Source organism: Cyprinodon tularosa, unplaced genomic scaffold (genome assembly GCF_016077235.1).
Source record: "Cyprinodon tularosa strain WSP-4 unplaced genomic scaffold, ASM1607723v1 ctg509, whole genome shotgun sequence".
In the NCBI taxonomy this organism is placed as follows: domain Eukaryota; kingdom Metazoa; phylum Chordata; class Actinopteri; order Cyprinodontiformes; family Cyprinodontidae; genus Cyprinodon; species Cyprinodon tularosa.
In genome coordinates, this window is record NW_024039240.1 from 252,944 (window position 1) to 272,271 (window position 19,328).

Sequence of the window (19,328 nt, forward strand, 5' to 3'; positions counted from 1 at the left end):
GCAGTGTAGAAATTAACTAATTGCATCAGCTCCAATAGTCAAAGGAGAAGAATATGCCAAAGGAAGAAAAAGGTGCATGGAATATATACACTATATACAGTATGTCAACATATGACAGCTTTTCTTTTTTTAAATAGCAGGATTATTATGCAGGGTTATTGCACAGGGTGTCTACATGCATATTTATATAGATGGATATTTATACATATAGTTATTGCATAGGGTATCAAGTAATAATTGCACATACATTGCACAAGTTATTGCGATGGTAGTGTGGCATTGTAGAGTCTAGTTGCAGCAGGGATGAATGACCTAGTGCTCCTCTTTACAAACAGGACGAAGAGTCTTTGACTGAAGCAGCTGCTCAGCTCCTCTACAGTCTGCTGCAGAGGGTGGAAGGTGTTGTCCATGATGGATATAAGCTTGGACAGTACTCCTCTCAGCCACTTCCTCCACTAAGTCCAGAGTGCAGTCTAAGGGCTGATTTATACCCAGAAACCAGGTTGTTTGCGTGCGTGTCGCAGTGAACGGCAATGTGGCCCCGCCCCTTCCGCAAACACTTTGTTGCACCTCTACAAAATTGTAGGTGACCGCAGACAGGAGGCCTCTGATTGGTCAAATCTACATCCGCTCTACACCATGTGTATTTCCTGTTTGGTACATTACCGGCTTGTTTTGTTTGTATGAACGCCATTGAGGAAAACGAGTCGTGAAGATGGACCAGCTAGAAGAGCGAGGTGCGCGAGAACGCTGGGACCCTTTTTTCACCTGGATCCCCGCTCTTTTTTGCCCTCATGTCCCACCGCTGTCGCACAAACGTGCCCCCACTTCCTCACCGCCTCGGACGAATCTAGACCCACAGCTAGTTCCTGATTGTTCCTCTTGCCTTGTGGCGTGGAATAACATAGCGCAGACCATGCTTCAATATTGTGCATAAATCAAACATATCTGCGTCAAGCTCACTGCTACACACTGCTGCGGGAGGATAACCAGCCCTTCAGACAGAAGCTGCCTTTCTCACTAGTTTGTTCAGTCTATTTAAAATAAAATTTCAGTTTATTTTAAAGACGCATCATGAGATTTCATTATAATTTTCCATTTGATTAAAAGTTTCTGCCTCAAAATCACGCAGCCCATTTTTCCCTTTTGGTATGTTATCCCTATAAAAAAAAAAAAATTAAAGAACTGATCAAAATTAGAATCAACAGGTAAGACATGGAGGCAAACTGTAAGTTGATATCAGCTAGAAGAAACCTGTTTGGTGCAACGGCTCCACTGACTCCAGGAAACCTCAGGGTCTTATAAATAATGCCCCGATTGCTCATAGGTGGATTCAACTGCTGGTGCTGATCAGTTTTAGTGCTTGTTTCTAAACATGAGCTGCTCTATAAGGCGCAAAAAAGGAGAGAAAATCTTAAGGACCAACTTGAGAGTAATCAGCTAAACACACATCTGGTTTATCTGCCATATTTATGGAAGAAGAGAGATGAAGAGGGGAGGAGAGGAAAAGTAGCTCAGATTTCATTACATTCTCTGCATGGGTAAAATGCCTGGGAGGCTCCAGGCTTTTCTCCCCTCTCTGGTCCCTGCTGAATGTGGATCTGTTTTTATTTCTCTGCATCTCTCGTTTTTGCTCTGTCACACAGAAGGAAAATCAGCGCTATGTTTCAAGAAAATTGATTTAACCCCCAGGGTTGCACAGGGGTTGTCACCATGACAGCTGGAGAGAGAAATACTTTCTGGAAAACAGGACAAGAGAGTGAGTGCTGCTTGTTTTAGGGTAAACAGGTACTGCAGTAAAATCTGTATTGTTTTTAAATCATGTCAATAAACTAGAATGAACCGAATTGACTTTGTTGGGAGGGGGGAGGTGAGTGATACAGCAAAATATGATAACACATTCACACAAGGACTGACACACCATGACTCCCAGAGTTAACATCTTGCCTGGAGACTGGGGGTCCATTTCATGCTCAGGAAAAAATGCGACAGATCGATTGAGGCAAGAGAGGGAGAGAGAAAATGAAGCAGAGGGAGAGGGAGAAGAAATGCAGCAGCCATGTTTGAAATGAGTCCCTCACAGCAACATGTTCCAGGCTCATCCACCAAACCAACCGTGAGCCACATTTACAAACTGGTTCCATCTGGTTGCAAAGAAAATAAGTGCATGTGGCTGCAGCACGAGAGCCAGTCATCACCATCGTCACCACGGGATCAACAGGTGGTGGTTTGACTCTCCATCAGTGTGACATTACAGTGACCACTGAAGCAGCATCTTGCAGTGTGCCTGGATTTTGGAGGACAGATGGATTTTAGAATCAAGTTATACTTCTGCATCAAATGCAAAAGTAAACAATGTTTTATTTATGTTCATAAAAACAGAATATAACATATATCTCTTTGAAAACAGCTAAAGCTATTGAATGCTTTCAAGCCTGTTAAATATGAGGAACATGGACACTAAAAACTATCCTCAAAAGAGCTTAATTTGAACCATAGTCTTCAAAGCCATTAAAAGCCTACCTTGATTCAAATAAATGCAGTTTATTTTTATAGCTCCAATTAGGGTTGTCACGATACTAAACTTTGCAACTCAATACCGATACTAAGTAAAATATTCAATACTCGATACCCTTTTCGATACCACAAGAATAAAAACAAAGACTTTAAAATTCAACAGAAATATTTTATTACTAAAAAATACAAGAAATAAAAAAAAAAAACAATAAGAATAATATTTTGAGGTTGTATGCTGTGCACAGTATTAAGCAAGCTTGATAAAAAACCAACAAAATTAAAATTAAGTGTTCCTTCCTTGGCTATGCTTTGCAGACATAGCAATGACACTAGCCAAACCAGTTAAACAAAAATAATTCTCAGCAGCTGCACCTGTTACAAAAAAAGTCTGAAACTGAAAAATGCACAGAATTATTCAATCACACAGTGTTCAGAAAGTGCATTTTCCACTATTCTGCACTTTAGATGGCTGTATCGATACTTTTGAAAATGAGTATTGTATCCAGATACAACGTTTCAGTATCGATACTTTTTTGAGTATCGATACTTTTGACAACCCTAGCGCCAATACACAACACATGTCATCTCAAGGCACTTTACAGTTCACCAGATCATACAGGCGAATTGATTCCAAATTTTCTATAAGGAAAACCAGTTGATTGCATCGACTCATTGACTCCAAGTCAATCCCTCACACCAAGCATGCTTGTAGCGACAGTGGAGAGGAAAAACTCCCTTTTAATAGGAAGAAACCTCCAGCAGAACCAGGCTCAGTGTGAGCGGCCATCTGCCGAGGCCGACTGGGGTTCAAGGAGACAGAAGCAGAGATAAAAAAAGCAGCTGTAAAAGACTTGATGTTTACAGTGAAATGAAAATATGAAGCGGTTTCTAGTAAAAGCAAAACTTTAGTTATCCTTAAAAGTATGAATACTGAAAATAAGAAAAAACTAAACATAATGCTGCTAGAAGCTAACATAAAGATAGAAGATAACCTAAGTCACATGAATTAAAATGTATGAATTCCTTAAGTTAAAAGTTTAAGTATAAGTTGTAAGTTACGTTCCCTTAAGTTGTAATTGATCTTAAAGTTATAATGTCACTATAATAAAATATACTTCTGTAGTTAATGTAAAAAACTTATGCTAAAGCTAAATGCTAATCTTCAGAAGCTAACTTCAGTCTCATATTATATAGCATATTTCATCTCAAAAACTAAAGTTGGCAAAAGTTTTTCTAACAATAAACACTTAAATGTTTATTGTTAGAAACTTTATCTTGAAGCCATGTGCTATAAACAAAATAACATAAATGCATGTTTTATGCTAAATGTTCAGAACAACGGTTGCTTATTCATGCTGCAACAAAAATGCATCACTTTGAACAAAAACCAATAACAAACTTAAATGGTCCAATCATTATCTTAGCTATCAATAAAAATATCAGCACGGCTTTAAAAAAATTCCAATTATAAGAATGATTTCTTATACATTTTCTATTTAGCAATTTCCTCTAATCATACTGAAAGAAACTAGGAAAAATAACTATTCGGATAAAGTAAATATGATCTGCTTGTTTGCGTTCTTTATTATGTTTGTATATTTTTATTTTGACAAAAATGAGAAATGTGTTATCTTGTTTAAAAAAGAAGGCCGAGGTTTAGACAACTGGATGTTTGTTCAACTGATGGACAAACAAAAAACAGAAAAGCTTTGATTTTAAACTTCTTAATGAAACAAAAATCTCAGAATCTAATGGTAATACTGTTATAGGACACAATATAACCGGTGTATTATTACAGTTAGATAAAAACGGATAAACTTGCACCTGTTGTAACGGGAGACTTAAGGTTTATTTATTCAGCCAGCAGGCAATGTGAAGGGACACGCCTTAAAAAAACCTGGAAAATTCACCTCATAGTCTCAACTAAATGCTCCAGTCACAAGTTCAATGAAAACAGATAAACTAAATATACAAACTAAACTGAAATCTGCAAATACTAACCAGAGTTTTAGATTTACCACAATCACTATACAACCCTTACATATAATTTAAACAATAAAAAACAATGCAGGGGATATTTGAGGGCAGCCCTTGCCTGCTTTCCTTTCCAATATAGTTTTCTATGTTGAGGTTTAGCAACAGCTATCTCAATATTGTGTGATATTTTGTGATCACGATAAAATAAATAAAACAGTGCTCCTTCAGTGTTTTTTTTTTTGGTAACTGTGTCTGCTAACCTCTGCACTCACTTCCTCAAAATCACAAATAGTCATGAAAAATAAATGTTTCCATGAATCTTCCTCAGGACAGCAGTAACATGAATAGTATGATTTATATCACCTGGTTTAATTGTTAAAGACCCCAATGGAAAAAAAAGAAAAAAAAACAACAATTATGACAAATAACCCAGTTTCTGGAATTTTTTAACTTATCACGCTAACGATAAACCATACAATAAATCGGTGCTGCTGCGTTTAGTCGACGATGAAAATGCATCGACAGATTTTTTTCCATCGATGACTATCATTTTGTCAGCCGTATTTATTTTGATCTGAGCAAACAGCTGCAGAAGCACCTTAAAAGAAAAACAGGACTTGTTGAGGATGCTTCTGAAAAGAACAAGACCACCTTACAGTAGTTGATTACTGTTAAAAACGCCTAGTTAGCATGTGCTTTTTATAAATCTTGTGAAGTAGGATGATCGACTGTCTTTGGATGTTAAGCGACCCCCTCCACTCTTTGGTGATGTTTTGGTAAACAAGGTTGAACAACACTACGCATGCATATTTATTGTCATTTTTGTGATTTCGAGACGGCAACAGACAGAGGGTTTATCATATGAGCACACGCACACATAGTATAAATATAACTTTTTTTTTTACTTGGCGTCACCACAGGCGACTACTCTGCCAACCCCCAGCAGTAGGGATTTTTTTTTCTTCTACTTATTGAAAAATTTGTCGAAAGATTAGTTGTTAGAAAATTAAGAAATGCCCGCCCCTAACTGGAAGTAATGGGTGCATTGGTGCAACCAGAGTCTTGATTTATATTTAAATAAAGAATCTGTTGAGGGAGCTGCAGATTAGGGTGATGGAAAGAAGACTTTCCATCAGGGAAGACGCAGCAAAGTTAAAAGGTAAAAATACCAGAGGAAAGAAGCTAAACGATCATTAGCTGGGTTTGATTCCTTTAGGCTAGGGGTGCTCAAGTCCAGTCCTCAGGAGCTACCATCCTGCAACTTTTTGTTGCGCCCCATTTTTAACACACCTGAATCAAATAAGTGGCTCGTTACCATGACTACCTGAGCTAAATGAGGGGACTGAGCCTTTCGATTCAGGTGTGCTAGAGAAGAGATGCATCTACAAGTTACAGGATGGTACTGTAGCTCTTGAGGACTGGACTTGACCACCCCTGCTTTAAGCCCATAAGAATTGAAAGACACGTTTTACCCAAATCGTTTTACTATATATATATATATATATATATATATATATATATATATATATATATATATATATATATATATATATATATATATATATATATATATATATATATATATATATATATATATGGTTTACCATCATCATAGTGAATTGATGGCCAAATGGACAGAAAGAACAAAACACTGACTTTCTGAAAAAGGCTGCAACATACTGGGTTCAAACCCAACAAATAGCCACTGAGGGGCTAAGCCTCTGCTTGAGGGGTGGGTTAAATGCATAAGATAAACGTTGTCAAATGTACATACAGTATGACCAATAAAGTTGATCATCCTTGTCTTTAAATCGGCACATATGGTATTAACAATAAATCTAATTTCCTTGAGTTTGAAAGGTTTTGGCCTTAACTCAAAATAAAGCCAATGTGTACCCTGTTCCTGTCAATTCTAACATTGAAAGGAAAGCCATGTGTGCTTTTGAATACTAAATGATAGGCTGCTTTCAGTTTTTGGCTAAGGCATAAAGCAGTAATAGAACCTCCTCTCTGCTGCATTTATGTACGATCTCAGCAGAGGGCGTGGTTGCTGTAGCTTTTTTGGTACCTTTGGCACCTAAACAGGTAACAGGCTTTGTTTTTACTAGAGAAAAAACTTGCAGTTCAGCTTCTAAAACATCAATTTAAAAAGGTCAACCTGCCTCTAAAAATAATGATGCTGTTTATACAAAAATCTAAAAGTTTTAGTGTGTGAAAACCAAGCTAGCGTAGAACTTGAATAGGTCTCAGCAGGTTTTCTGTCCCATGATCCGAGGTCCAGATCAATGAGGACCCAGGTGTGTCTGTGTGTGAAAACAGGATGCTGGAAAAAGCCAAAGGGAACCGAGAAGCCAAACCAGTCAGGACGCAGACATCCTGAGGAGTTACCGACCCACACAGACACGTGCGCTCAAACAAACTCCACACACACTTCAGCACCGACATGATGACATGTTAACACGAGGAAACAGTGCTCAAACACGCCATAAATCAGGAGGAAAAGGGACTGACAGACTGAACTCGATCCTCAGAGTTGCTCAACTGCAAAAAGCAATGCCTGCAAAAGTAGTTAAACAACCAACCTAAAGATCCTTTAATCCCATATGGAGGAACACAGTTTTAAACTTGAATGCTAACAGACCCTTAAAGCCTTTATTTCTGCATCCTCACTCTAACAGCTGGATTTTCCCTCTTTAAGATCACCTTAACTCATGTGATCCAAGAGAAGTTTATAGAAACAGGTTTTGGCCAACCTTCTTTTCATCTTTTTCTATGCGATTAGTGATATTTATTGTTATGCACTTGATGTATCAAGCTTTTAAGGGTGTTTTAGGCCTTTTTCATGAAGTGCAATATTATAACTTTGTTTATACAGCCAAAGAAATCAAATGAATAGATAAATTAAATAGTAGTTGTTTGGGCTCTTTTGGTCCTCATCTGATTTTACACCCATTAAATCAGTTGTTTTGGAAGAATACATAATTGGTGTACATGTGTTTATTTTTCTGGATTTATTTGGCTCTGAAATAAGGAGATAAAATGAGATCCAGCTTCATGTTGCATTAAAATGTAAAATTTATTTCTAAACAGAGCAATAGTGAATAGCTGCGTGTCCTTTCATGGAGGAGCTGTAGTATATTCAGAAATCATAGGGCTATACAGAGAACTGCAGGAAGGACAGGCATACTCACCCACACACACACTTACACATATGAAGACAACTTAGAGAAACCAGTTAACCAAACAGACATGTTTTCTGACTCTGGGAAGAAATGAAGCACTCATGAACGAGGAGAACATGCAAACTCATTCCAGACAAACTCCTTCAGGATTTGCTGCAGGACCCTGCTGCTCCAACAGCGCTGCTGTCCAACCCTCAGCCATAATGTTTGTTTAGAAATATTTATTGTAGATGTTGCTCAGGCACAATCATTGCTTTGTTTCATAACATAAGCAGCTGGAGGGTATTTGACACTCTGGAGCTTTGCCACAGGATGTCATCACATTTTTCTCAAAGCTCCTTAAGTATTTCTCTTTTAAAGAAAGGAAATGGTAGTGCTACAATAAAGTATCATTATTTCCAGTCATTTCACTGTTTTGAAAACCATAAGGCTAAAAGGGAAATATGTCTGAGCCTAACTGGGCTCATATGGATGTAGGGCGCTGCAGCCGTGACATCAGCACAGTCTGAAATGCTGCCATGCTGTATGGCATTTTGCTGCAAGAGTATATAAAGATAAACAGCAAGTCACTGTAAGGGTACACAAAGGGTGAACTGAATATATAAAAAAATAATCACACTTCTATACATTATATAAATCATATATTTTTCCATTACGCCTGGTGTCATTCTAAAATGGGTCAAACATGCTTAAGGTCACAATAAACTGGTCATATTTCATGTTCTAAAGTCGTCTGTGTGGAACAGTGGGTAGCAGGAAGACGGTTCCTGGTTTGATTCCCAGCCTGCGGTTTTTAGCATGGAGTTTGCATGTTCTCCCTGTGCATGCCTGGGTTCTCTCCGGGTACTCCGGCTTCCTCCCACAGTCCAAAAACATGACTATTAGGTTCATTGGTTTCTCTTACTGAATGGTTGTTTGTCCTGTTTGTCTGTGTGTTGCCCTGCTATAGACTGCGACCTGTCCAGGGTGCACCCCGCCTCTCGCCCCTAGACAGCTGGAGATAGGCACCAGCACCCCTCGCGACCCCAGCAGGGATAGGCGTGACAGAAAATGGATGGATGGATGGATGGATGTGGTCACCACAAGACGTGCTATATGAATAATGCTGTAAGGAAGGAGCTAGGAAGAGGAAGCAGGATGCCTCCTGACATTCCTATCCGCCACTTGATGTTATACAATTGACTCTGATCCTTTGTGTGACAGAACGAGCATCGTATTTATATCCGGAAGACTAAAGCCAGTGTGCTTTAAGCTCTGCAGTTCGGAGCTCCTTTCCTACCTTGAATAGTGTTCTTACCTTTGACTAGTGAAAGAATAAGATAAGCAGTAGAAACTAAAGGTACGAGCTACAATTTGAGGTATTTGGATCAAGCCAGACCAGACACTGATATCTTTAGCCATTGATTAACCCAAGCTGTTCTTCCTTTGTTTTGTTGTTTTTTTTCTTTCTGAGTTAAGTTTTAAACACAGATGTATGTGGCACTGTTCATGAAGAAAAAATAAATGCTGCTAGAGCCGAGTTTTCAAGAAACTATGTTATTACAAGCATCCAATGACTGATGGCAGCAGATGGTCGCTCACACTGAGCCTGGTTCTGCTGCAGGTTTCTTCCTGTTTAAAGGGAGTTTTTCCTCTCCACTGTCGCTACAAGCATGCTTAGTGTGAGGGATTGTATTTGAGTCAATGAGTCGATGTAATCAGCTGGTTTTCCTTAGACAGAAAACTCTGGAAAAGTCTGACTGTATGATCTGGTTGAATTGTAAAGTGCCTTGAGATGACGTGTTGTGAATTGGCGCTATATAAATAAACTGAATTGAAACTGACCACCCTAATGGGTCCAACGCTGTAAAACACCCCCAGCCCAGTAGGCAGGATCTGAGACAGAGAGGTTCCAGCCTGAATGACAATTCAACAACCAGCAAAAACAGCTTCTTTATCTGAAAATCTTATCACCATGCACTGTGGAGTACAGCATGTGGAAATATCCCATGTGAGCCGGTGCAAAATCAGCCTACGTGGGAAAAGCTTCCATAGAGAATAAAGAGGGAGGGAGGAAAGACATGGCAGGAAGTCGTACCATAAAGAGCGACTTGCTGTACCTGCTTTTTAAATGAATTATTAGATGTCTTGTTTTAGCTTTTGTTAGCCTGTAGATCATGTTTGAACATATCCTGTCTGCAGCAGGTGGCTTTTAGTGGTTCTTTAGATGACTCAGTAAAGGTGAGCAATGAGCTTATTTCAGCAGCTTGTCCAGTTTCTTTATTGAGAAACATGTCTGCACAGGAAGTTCAATCTAAGTTTTATCTCTAGATGTACCCGCTAAGCCTTTAAGTTTTATTGCACCAAACATAATTTCCCCAGCAGGAAAACAATAACATGGCTTGAATTGGTCTGAACACCAGAGAGGTAAGCCAAGCTTCTTGTTTTAGAGCCACGGCGAGCAGGATTCTTATCGTTTTCTGCTCTGTCTGGCTGTATAACAGAGGAAGCGCCGGGCATATGTGCCCTTTGAGCACATCTGAAACCTGACCTCAGAGGATCTGACCTCCTCTGTCACACAGCGAATCAGTGTTCAGCTCTGTCAGCACCTCCTGTCCATCGTCTCGTTGCAGGAGTCAGAGGAGGGAAGGAAATGTGGGCTAAAGGTAAAGCAGGAGGAGCAAAAACTCAAGAACGCTGTCTACATCAAGCTGCTGTCATCTCTGTATTATGTTACATCTATCCATTACAGTCCAACAAACCCCCCTCTGTTCTACAATATGGGAACAGATGTTATTGTCTGCAAAGATTACACTAAACTCTGTAACGGCTTGAGATGTAAAACCGAGACAAGAAAATGGGAAATCTTCTCTTGAAAAACAACAACAGCTGCTTAAAGAACTTAATACATCAAGTAGCTATAAGAAGTCATCCATGTTTGGTGTTTTAGTTACATGCTGTAATAAATGTAGCCCAAATAAAAAACTGATTTAAGTCAAAGAGCAAGGCCAACACCAGAGAATCACAGATATGTTTAGTTAAAAAAATATTTTTTAATCACCCAGCTTTAGAGAAAAGCGTGAACTGTTCAGGACCCTGACTGATTTCAAAGTGCATAGGAGGTCTAGGAGTGTGTTAGAGAGCTTACAGAGCATCATTAATGTTGGTAAAATAAGGTGAGGACCTTTGGATGACGTTGTCAAAAGAAGTGCAGGAGGAAAAACATCCAAAGGGACAAAAATTCAACAGGAAGTAGAAGGAAACAGACACCAGAAGACATATTTTCCTTTGATGGAAACTAAAAAACAAAATAATTCCTCAGCAAGATGAAAATGTTTCATGACAATTCATGTAGCTTGAAAATACCACTGAAGACGCCTGTTTGCTTTTTGTTTTGTTTTTCAAAGCTTGAATGGAAACTCATGCCTATGCAGATCAACCAAAAGCTTTAAACCTTTTGTTGGATGTTAAAAGTCTTTCAGAACACAACTAAAAACAGCCCTCTCTTTTCTGCTTTAGATTGTTAAATCTAATTTTGCTCTAGGGATATTTCAGCTAAATGTTGAACCTTTTCAGCCTGCAAAGGAACCGATCATTGGGTTGAGATCTATCTTAATTAGCACAACATAAATCCTTATTGTAACTCACAGTCTGGTACAGCAAACCTCAGCCAACAGGTACCACCTGTATTACTGTATGATGACTGGTTGCAGAAACATTTAAGACATTTCAATCTTTCCATGCAAACAAGAAAGAACCAAAACAGCAAATATATTTGCAGGCCCAGCAAAAGTCACCCAGCCTCAGCATTAGAAACCCGTCATAATGTTCAGTAGAAATGAAGCAATGTGATCGGATTTCAGAATTTCATGGAAACAACGTCGTCATATCCTTGCTGCTCTTTCAAAAAAAAACTTAGTTCTTAATGTAGCTGATGGTTTTTGTTGAAAATGAACTGTTTAAGCAATAATTCAATGTAAATCAGATGATCAGTCCGTTTTGAAGTTTTTCAATTGGCAGCCGCACTATTAATCAGGATTCAACTGAATCAAATTGACCTTTAAAAAAACCGAACTTACATTTCCATTAAAGTGTCACTGTTAGTTTACAGATCAGGGTACGGCTGTTTAAAAGCAAGCCACACAAACTACATCTGTGTCTTACTATTCAGCAGTATTGTGGTCTGACATTTTATCTTTAAGACTTGGGATTTACTTTATGTCATAGATTATAGCGATAGATTACATTTAATCCAATAATTTTTTTTATCTAATTGAATGTAATCTATAGCTTCATATATTTTGATGGATTTCATCTCTAATTCTAAATGCATTTAAGGTAATTTTAATACATCTAGTGGGCTGCTCAGTGGGGCAGTGGGTAGCACTGTTGCTTTGCAGCAAGAACGTTCTGGGTTTGATTCTTTCTGCATGGAGTTTGTATGTTCTCCCTGGGCATGAGTGGGATCTCTCTGGGTACTCCGGCTTCCTCCCACAGTCCTAAAACATGACTGTTAGGTTAATTGACTTCTCTGATTCTCCTTAGGTGTGAGTGTGTTTGTGAATGGTTGTTTGTCCTGTTTGTCTCTGTGTTGTCCTGCGATAGACTGGCGACCTGTTCAGGGTGGACCCCGCCTCTCGCCCATAGACAGCTGGAGATCAGCACCCCTCGCGACCCCACTTTGGATTAAGCGTGTCAGAAGATGATGATTTCATATAATATGAACCTGTTTGCTCAGTAAAATGTCTTCCGATGACATCTGTTGGAACTCAAAATAAATCAGATAAAATTTGTCTTTATCGTTGGGTCAATGCAATTACAAGTCTAACCTAATTTTGTGAACTTTAGCGAAAAATAAAATTTACTTTGAATGTATTAATCAATGGTCTCAAAACTAAACAATTCTTTAAATTCTATTTTTTTTATCCAACAACTATATATCTGTCAGTAAAAATGGTAAAAATGTAAAAATTGTGACACTTTTACCAATATATCTGTCCTCAGCAGTCCCTGGGCGAGCAGCAGGGTACATGGATGCACTCAGAGATGCTCAAGACAACCAAGCACACTTTTATAACCAAAGGCATTTTAGGAACACTAATTAACCCATGCAGAGAGACGCCAGGCCAGGATTAGAACCTGGGAACTTGCGGCTGCAAGGTAACAGTGAAAGCAGTGCAGCCTACTCACATCCGATGCAAATTTACCAAAATAAAGTGTGTCAGCAGCTTATTGTACGGCTGATAAAATATTTAGGACGAGAGGTTAAGACTTTATCACATAAGCAAGAACCACTCTCAACAAGGAGCAGCATGTTCTCTCTCAAAGCTGATTGCACTCTGTCACAGCGGACATGAATAGCACAGGAGCTCTATAGAGATAACAGTGATTGCCTGAATAAGGAGAGGAAAGCCCACACAAGTGGAGCAACCTTTCGCTCTTCTGCACTTAAATTATATTACAGTGAAATTATTGCAACTTCTTCCAGCCTAGAATTAGCAGGTATACCAGTGGAGCTAACCGTCATACTGCTAATCACATTAACAACATGAACTGGTTAACTGGGAGACTCAAAAACAAATCTCTCAGTAGGTGATGGATATGACTTTAGGAACCTCTGCTATGCTGATAATGCTGCGTTCTGCTTGCAACAACAAAACTCTGACACGGAGATTCCTGTTATCCAACTAAGGGAACAGCTGGGACCGTTCCCTCAGAAATAACTTCCCCCTCCTGGGTCAGGGGACATTGCTTTGGAGTTTTTAACTTTTGGTTTTTGCAGAAGTCCAGGCTGTGTGAGAGCAAAGGGCAGAAAAGTGCTAGAGTGAAATCTTTTCTATGCATTTTTAAACTACATAGAGGAACTTGTAATCCTGCAGAATAAACCACAGCTGCGACCGGATTAGTGTCATTTCATGCCATCATTGTCTGATGTCGAAAACACTTCAAGGTTGTAGGTTGTAGGTTTTGGTGCAGGTTAAGATGTACCTCTCATGCCTTCATTTACTCAATCTAGAAAAGTCCCATTGTTGCAAAACCAGCATGTTAATGCAGAGTTTAATCCAAATGCAATGTTACTTCAGGCACGTATGTGAACAGCAGCATAACTATGAGCACCGAAAATGTAGAGGGATTAAAATGCTGAAGGAAAATCAGGGAATTCATCTTTTTTTTTTTTAGGTAATAGAATGTTTCATATTAAAGCCCAACTAGACAACAAATGTATAATAAATTATTTCCAGCTTTTCCTCATTTGTTAAACTTTTAATCCTGCTCCTATTTTTCCTATATCCCATCAGGTTACTGGTAATGATCATGCAGACATTTAACTGTTTTTTTTTCTTTTAGCGCAGTTTAAACCCTACCTCCTTCAGCCTGCTGTATTTCTGTTAATCTGGAGGACAACCTCAGCTCCTCCCAGTCCGTTACAGCTACACCGGCGTCTCCATCACAGCAGCCTTCTCCTCGCCAGCCAGCCTCTCTTTTCATCTCTGCGAATCTTTCATGCTGCCTAAAACAACAATAACACGCTCTGGAACAAAAGCCGCTGATAGATCCTTCCCCTTGTCCTGCTGGGGGACACTGGTTCATCTCCGCACCGGGGGACCTCTCAGCGCTCTCCGCATCCCTGCTCTCTGACGGTCTGACCTGCCGCGCACTTCCCCGTCCGTCTTCTGTGCATCTACCTTTCTGCTGTCGTCTCTTTCATCCTTTATTTGATCTCCAGTGTATTCCCTTTTTTTCTGACTCTCCGTCCGACTCCAGTGTCACACATAACTCGACATAAACCCTCGTGTAAAGGGATGATGATGTTCTTTGGACATAAAATGCATTTATTTTAAATAATTTAAAGTAAAAACTCCATAAACATTATTAATTAGATGCTTTCTATATTTACAGGGGTGCGGCTAAATGATGAATGAGGGTGACCACACCCCTCTAAAATTGGATTCTTTATTTTCCAACTCAATAGTTTATCAAACATAATTAGCAGGCAACTTATGCAACTACATCTAAAGCCGATCCTTCTACCCAAGATCTCAAATCAGCAACATTAAACACTGATTCAGACCTTAACTGAAGAAGTTGCATGGTTAAAAAGAATCCATCTGTTTTTGGGGTTTTTTTCTTACCAAGTTAAAAATTTATTTACACATTCAAAAGTTTTAACCCCAAGTGATGAGGGAAGGTGGAGGCTGTAAAGAAAATGAGCAATAACACTTCAACTAATCACAGGAATCATTGCAAACTTTAAATCTGACACCTTCAGCTCACAGAATGAGACATCTCTGTAACCGTTTCTTTTTAGAAAACCAATTATTCAAATTTTCTGTTTGCACAGAGTACAGGTTTCAGATGATATAATTACAGAATAATCAGTCCAGCATGGCTGACTTCACTAAGGATTCAATCAAAGGTGATTCAGAAGCAAAAAGAAAAGTAAAAGTCACTAAACAGGAACCATTTCACAGAAGTAAACCGTAATAAGTCTTAAGGCTGAATTATTCTGCATACAGCGGCTATATTAATGAACTTTTTTTTCTCTAAGTCTGTATCACTAATGGTCAAACTCAACCCAGGTAATTGGTAAGTACAGAGAAATCTAAACGAATCAGCTCATTAATTGATTTAAAGGTAGGAACGCGTCTCATGGATTACTTGTGTGATTTTGATACTTTCTTTGTTAATCTGTCTCAAAATGTCAACATTTCAGAAAACTCATTCTTACCATTCAGATCTTATTCTTTCCATTGACGTTTGGTTGGAATCAGGTCAATTTCAGGGGTTTTAAAGTTCCCTGCAAGCAGCACTTTGCTCTTCTGATCCTGAACATCTTGACTTTTATTCAACCGAAGTTGCTTTTTTTTGAGCAATACCTTTAAAAGGAGAAACTTCTTTTGTATACTGGTAGGCAATCATTTAGATGTTCTAATATTTGCTGGTATGAGACTCATTTCCTCTGCATTAAAATAATTTTCCATCCTCAGAGGGAAGTCTGCTGCCCCCACGACTCAAGTCTCAGATAAAGCAAAAGAAAACAACGATTACGACCTGGAGGTTCCTAATGTCAAAAAAACAGACTGGAATCAATACCTGGGAAAGAAATAAGTTTTAGGAACTTTTTATTTCACTAAACATATTTGTATATGCCCATGTGCGAAGTAAGCCATTCTCTGCAATGCTATTATTCACTCATTTAGCCATATGTTCATCCGTGAAAGAGGACAGGTCCAATCATGACCTCTGTTCTATCAGGATTGCACAGGTTTAGGCAAAAGGCATCAAACATCTCTGCAGACCCCACACATCCTGGACAGAGGCAGTTTATACGTTTACTTTCCCCTCAGATTTCCAGAACGCTGCTACGCATGACGATACCATGCATATTTGCACTAACTTAACCTTTTCTTCTCCTTTCTAAAAACAATGTGTGTATACTAGTGCTTGGCAATATGGTTAAAAAATCTAATCTTTGATTTATTTCCAACCAAATCCGATTATTCAATTTTTTTAACCAGCTTTGATTTCAATCATCCCATCTGCATGGTGACCTTCATTTACAAAACACTAAATGTCTGCAGCTGGTGGTAGTACACTGCGGGCTAGATTATCAGTGATGAGAAGACATTGAAGAACAACAGGCGATCAGCTGATGTCTGAGCTATGGTTGCACAAGGAGTGGACTGGTGAGAACAATTCAGATTTTCCTAAATTAAAATCACCATAAACAATAACTGTGATTGATTTCATGCCTTAGAATGATACCCAAGTGAAAGTCAAGCTATAAAAATTACCCAATACAGCCGATTCCGACCATAAATGTGGTCATTAGTCACCATGCTAGCTGTATAATAATGGTGACTGCAACAGGACAGCTCTACAAAAACAGCTCTCAGACATCAATGTTGTCCTCTATTAATAACAGAAAATGTTAGAGAGCCGGTTCTCCGAGTTAGACAACTACACGTGAAGTTTTCCCAATAGAAACCCACACATCCCTTTATATTAAAAGCATATAATCACATAAAGGAGTTTGGACAGCAGCTATAGAGGAGGTGACATTAAAGAGGACGTGCAGGGCTGTGACTCCTGCCGAGGAAGTCCACTCTTTTGACATCAGGTGTCAGAGGCAATAACTCAGACCGGACCGCACGCACTCACGCGACCTTTAAGGGTTCTTATCGGCTGCTGTCAGTTGGTGAATGTGTGAAAGCAAAGAGTAGCTAGATATGTGCAAGGCAGGTGGTACTGTGTCCCAATCTGGCCACACACCGTCTAAATAACTTACATTATAACTGTAACCATGTCCTCTAATTGTACACTTCACTGCTGTCTGCTCTGATTAAAGCCGCTGTCGCCTCTTTACCTCCTGAAAATGAACAACTTGTGACTTATTCTTCCAACGAAAATGATTTTTATTTGCCATGAGTCAAACATGGATTACATAAGTGCTGGAAGAAACAAACAACTTAAGATGATATAAGGAATATAAGTGAATAATGTGTGCAAAAGGATTTAAAATCTTTTGATTTCACTAACTGCTTAAAACCAAAGAATCATGCAAGGACTTTATTTCACAAAGTCTAAATAATAAGTGAAAAAGACGAAACTCTTGCAAGCATGGAGGTGTTACCTCGTTAACGGCGTCTCTGTCAGCCCGCAGCCTCTCCCAGACTGACCTCCAGACAGCCTGATGGGCTGATGTCGCTGCTGGGTCTCTTTCCCGGGGCCGTCAGGCGCAGACCGACTGTGTCGCAATAAAAACGCTCCCAGGAAACACAAAAGCTCCGTCTCCATAATTCAGGGGAATGACTTAGAGGTGCTACATTATTTAACTACAGCAGAGTTTGCAGTGGCCGGCCTGCCCCCCTGCTGATCCAAATCTGTCACTTCACTTCGCCCTGCACGCAGGTTGACAGGGCCCTTCTGGCCAAACGCTCGCGTACAACAGCTGGCATGTGCATGCACACACCTACAGCAAGAACTGTGCTGGCAGTAATATTTCTTCCACTGTACAAACACAGAACAGAGTCCTGGCAATCCATTATGGAATGACCCATAAAGGCGAGAGGGTCCATATGTGAGATACGACACACTCAGGTCAGCCATAAAACTCTGGCCGCTGACAGGTGAGTAGCACCAAATAAATCATGTCAAAATGAAAAACTACAGGATCAATTTAAAGGATTGAAAAAACTGCGATATGAGATAAAGTGATGTTCTTACTTAGGGTCAGAATGTGGGGTAAAATGCCTTTTAGTTAAACCTCAGAGGAGGTGCAACAAGCCAGAGCCAATCAGAGTGTTGTCACTGACCATGTCCGTCTATTTTTAATCCCAGAGGACGTTTTCTTGTTTAATGAAAGTCTGATTTCCTTTCCACTCCATGCTCTGAGCAGGGAACTGCTGCCAAGTCAACAAGATGCAAGAAAATGTCAACTGTTACCTGGATTATGCTCATCCAGGAGAAATGGATCCTAAATAGTCAATGGCTTGATGAAATTAACTGGTTTTTCTGAAGTAGAAAAGTTTAACTAGCCTGAATTTTCTCTGTGAAGTGCCTTCAGATGAGATGCTGAATAGAACTGCTTTCCAAACGTGAGTCGTGTCCGGATGGCTTATTGATCAGCAGAATTTGCTTGCTGTCCCGCAGCAGCCTTCACTGGATCCCAATAGAAAGGAGCAGCTGTGGGATGAGGCGGAATAAGGGACCGCTGACAAATCCGCAGGGATTGTGGGAGCGTACGCCATCATGGTGACGGGTAGAGAAAATATTCCGAAAACATTTACCACACAAGTTAAATCTACACCTAGAAAGAAACGAGGGCAAAATTTGGTCCAACCCAATATTGTACTTAATAAAGTGGCCACTGAGTGCATGTCATGGTGATGTCTAAATACAACCGTATGCTGTGTGTTGCTTTTGATTTTTGTCATAAACAGCAACACTAAATCCCAATAGAACAAGTCAGAATTCATCAGGAGTTAGAAGACTAAAAAGACTAAAAGAATAAAGTATAGATACAAAATATTTGGGTGTGTGTAGTGGGTCAGTATAAATTAAAGATACACTTCCTATCAACTGTTTTATTTGATAAATGTAATGATCTAATATGAGGCCAAAATCAATATACAGTATATCTCTTTTTGGTTCATTGGCTGAAGTGTTTGCCAATCTATTATAGAATCTGTGAGAGATATAAACAAATGTTTCTTTGGTGTTTAGGTTGGCTAAATAATTACTTTCCATTCCTTTTTATCATCACTTCTTGTTTGTCTTATTAAAGCCGTTTCCAGCTGGTTTCCCTCCTTTTCTCCATGTTTCCTAACCTTTTCTCCTCTATCCGGTTACACTTATTATTGCTTATTCGTCATGTATTTTCCAGTCTCTCTTCCTCCACCCTGTATCCTGTGTTTACTGTGTATTTTGGCCATTTAAGGGCAGCTTATTCTAAGCTAAATCTCTCTCTTGCAGCTGACACAGATTAAACTTTTCCTGGATTTAAGATGAAAAAAAAAACAAAACTGTTTATCCAAATAGATTTTCTTTTCAGCAAAGGTTTGACAAAGAAACAAAAGGTCCAAACACAGAGAAGAAGTGCTGCCATTCAGCGAGCGGACACTTTAAATGATCCAGAGTGAGAAAAATTCACCAAAACAAATTATTTTCAGA

At 39.2% G+C, this 19,328-nt stretch overlaps 1 protein-coding gene across 8 annotated transcripts in view; it reads right to left on the bottom strand.

Annotated features, from left to right (window-relative positions):
* LOC119795311 (disco-interacting protein 2 homolog C) overlaps positions 1–19,328 on the bottom strand; it is a 240,853-nt gene that overhangs the window by 144,733 nt on the left and 76,792 nt on the right. For 2 of the 8 annotated variants that reach the window (XM_038303237.1, XM_038303236.1), the window contains exon 1: positions 14,021–14,339. The exons of 3 other annotated variants lie outside the window; for them this stretch is intronic. In XM_038303237.1, coding sequence (XP_038159165.1) covers positions 14,021–14,246 — 226 coding nt within the window. In that variant the 5' untranslated portion in view covers positions 14,247–14,339. Of the gene's footprint in view, positions 1–14,020; positions 14,343–19,328 lie in introns of those variants that run through there. 3 more of the 8 variants (XM_038303235.1, XM_038303234.1, XM_038303238.1) reach the window with 3 other exon arrangements.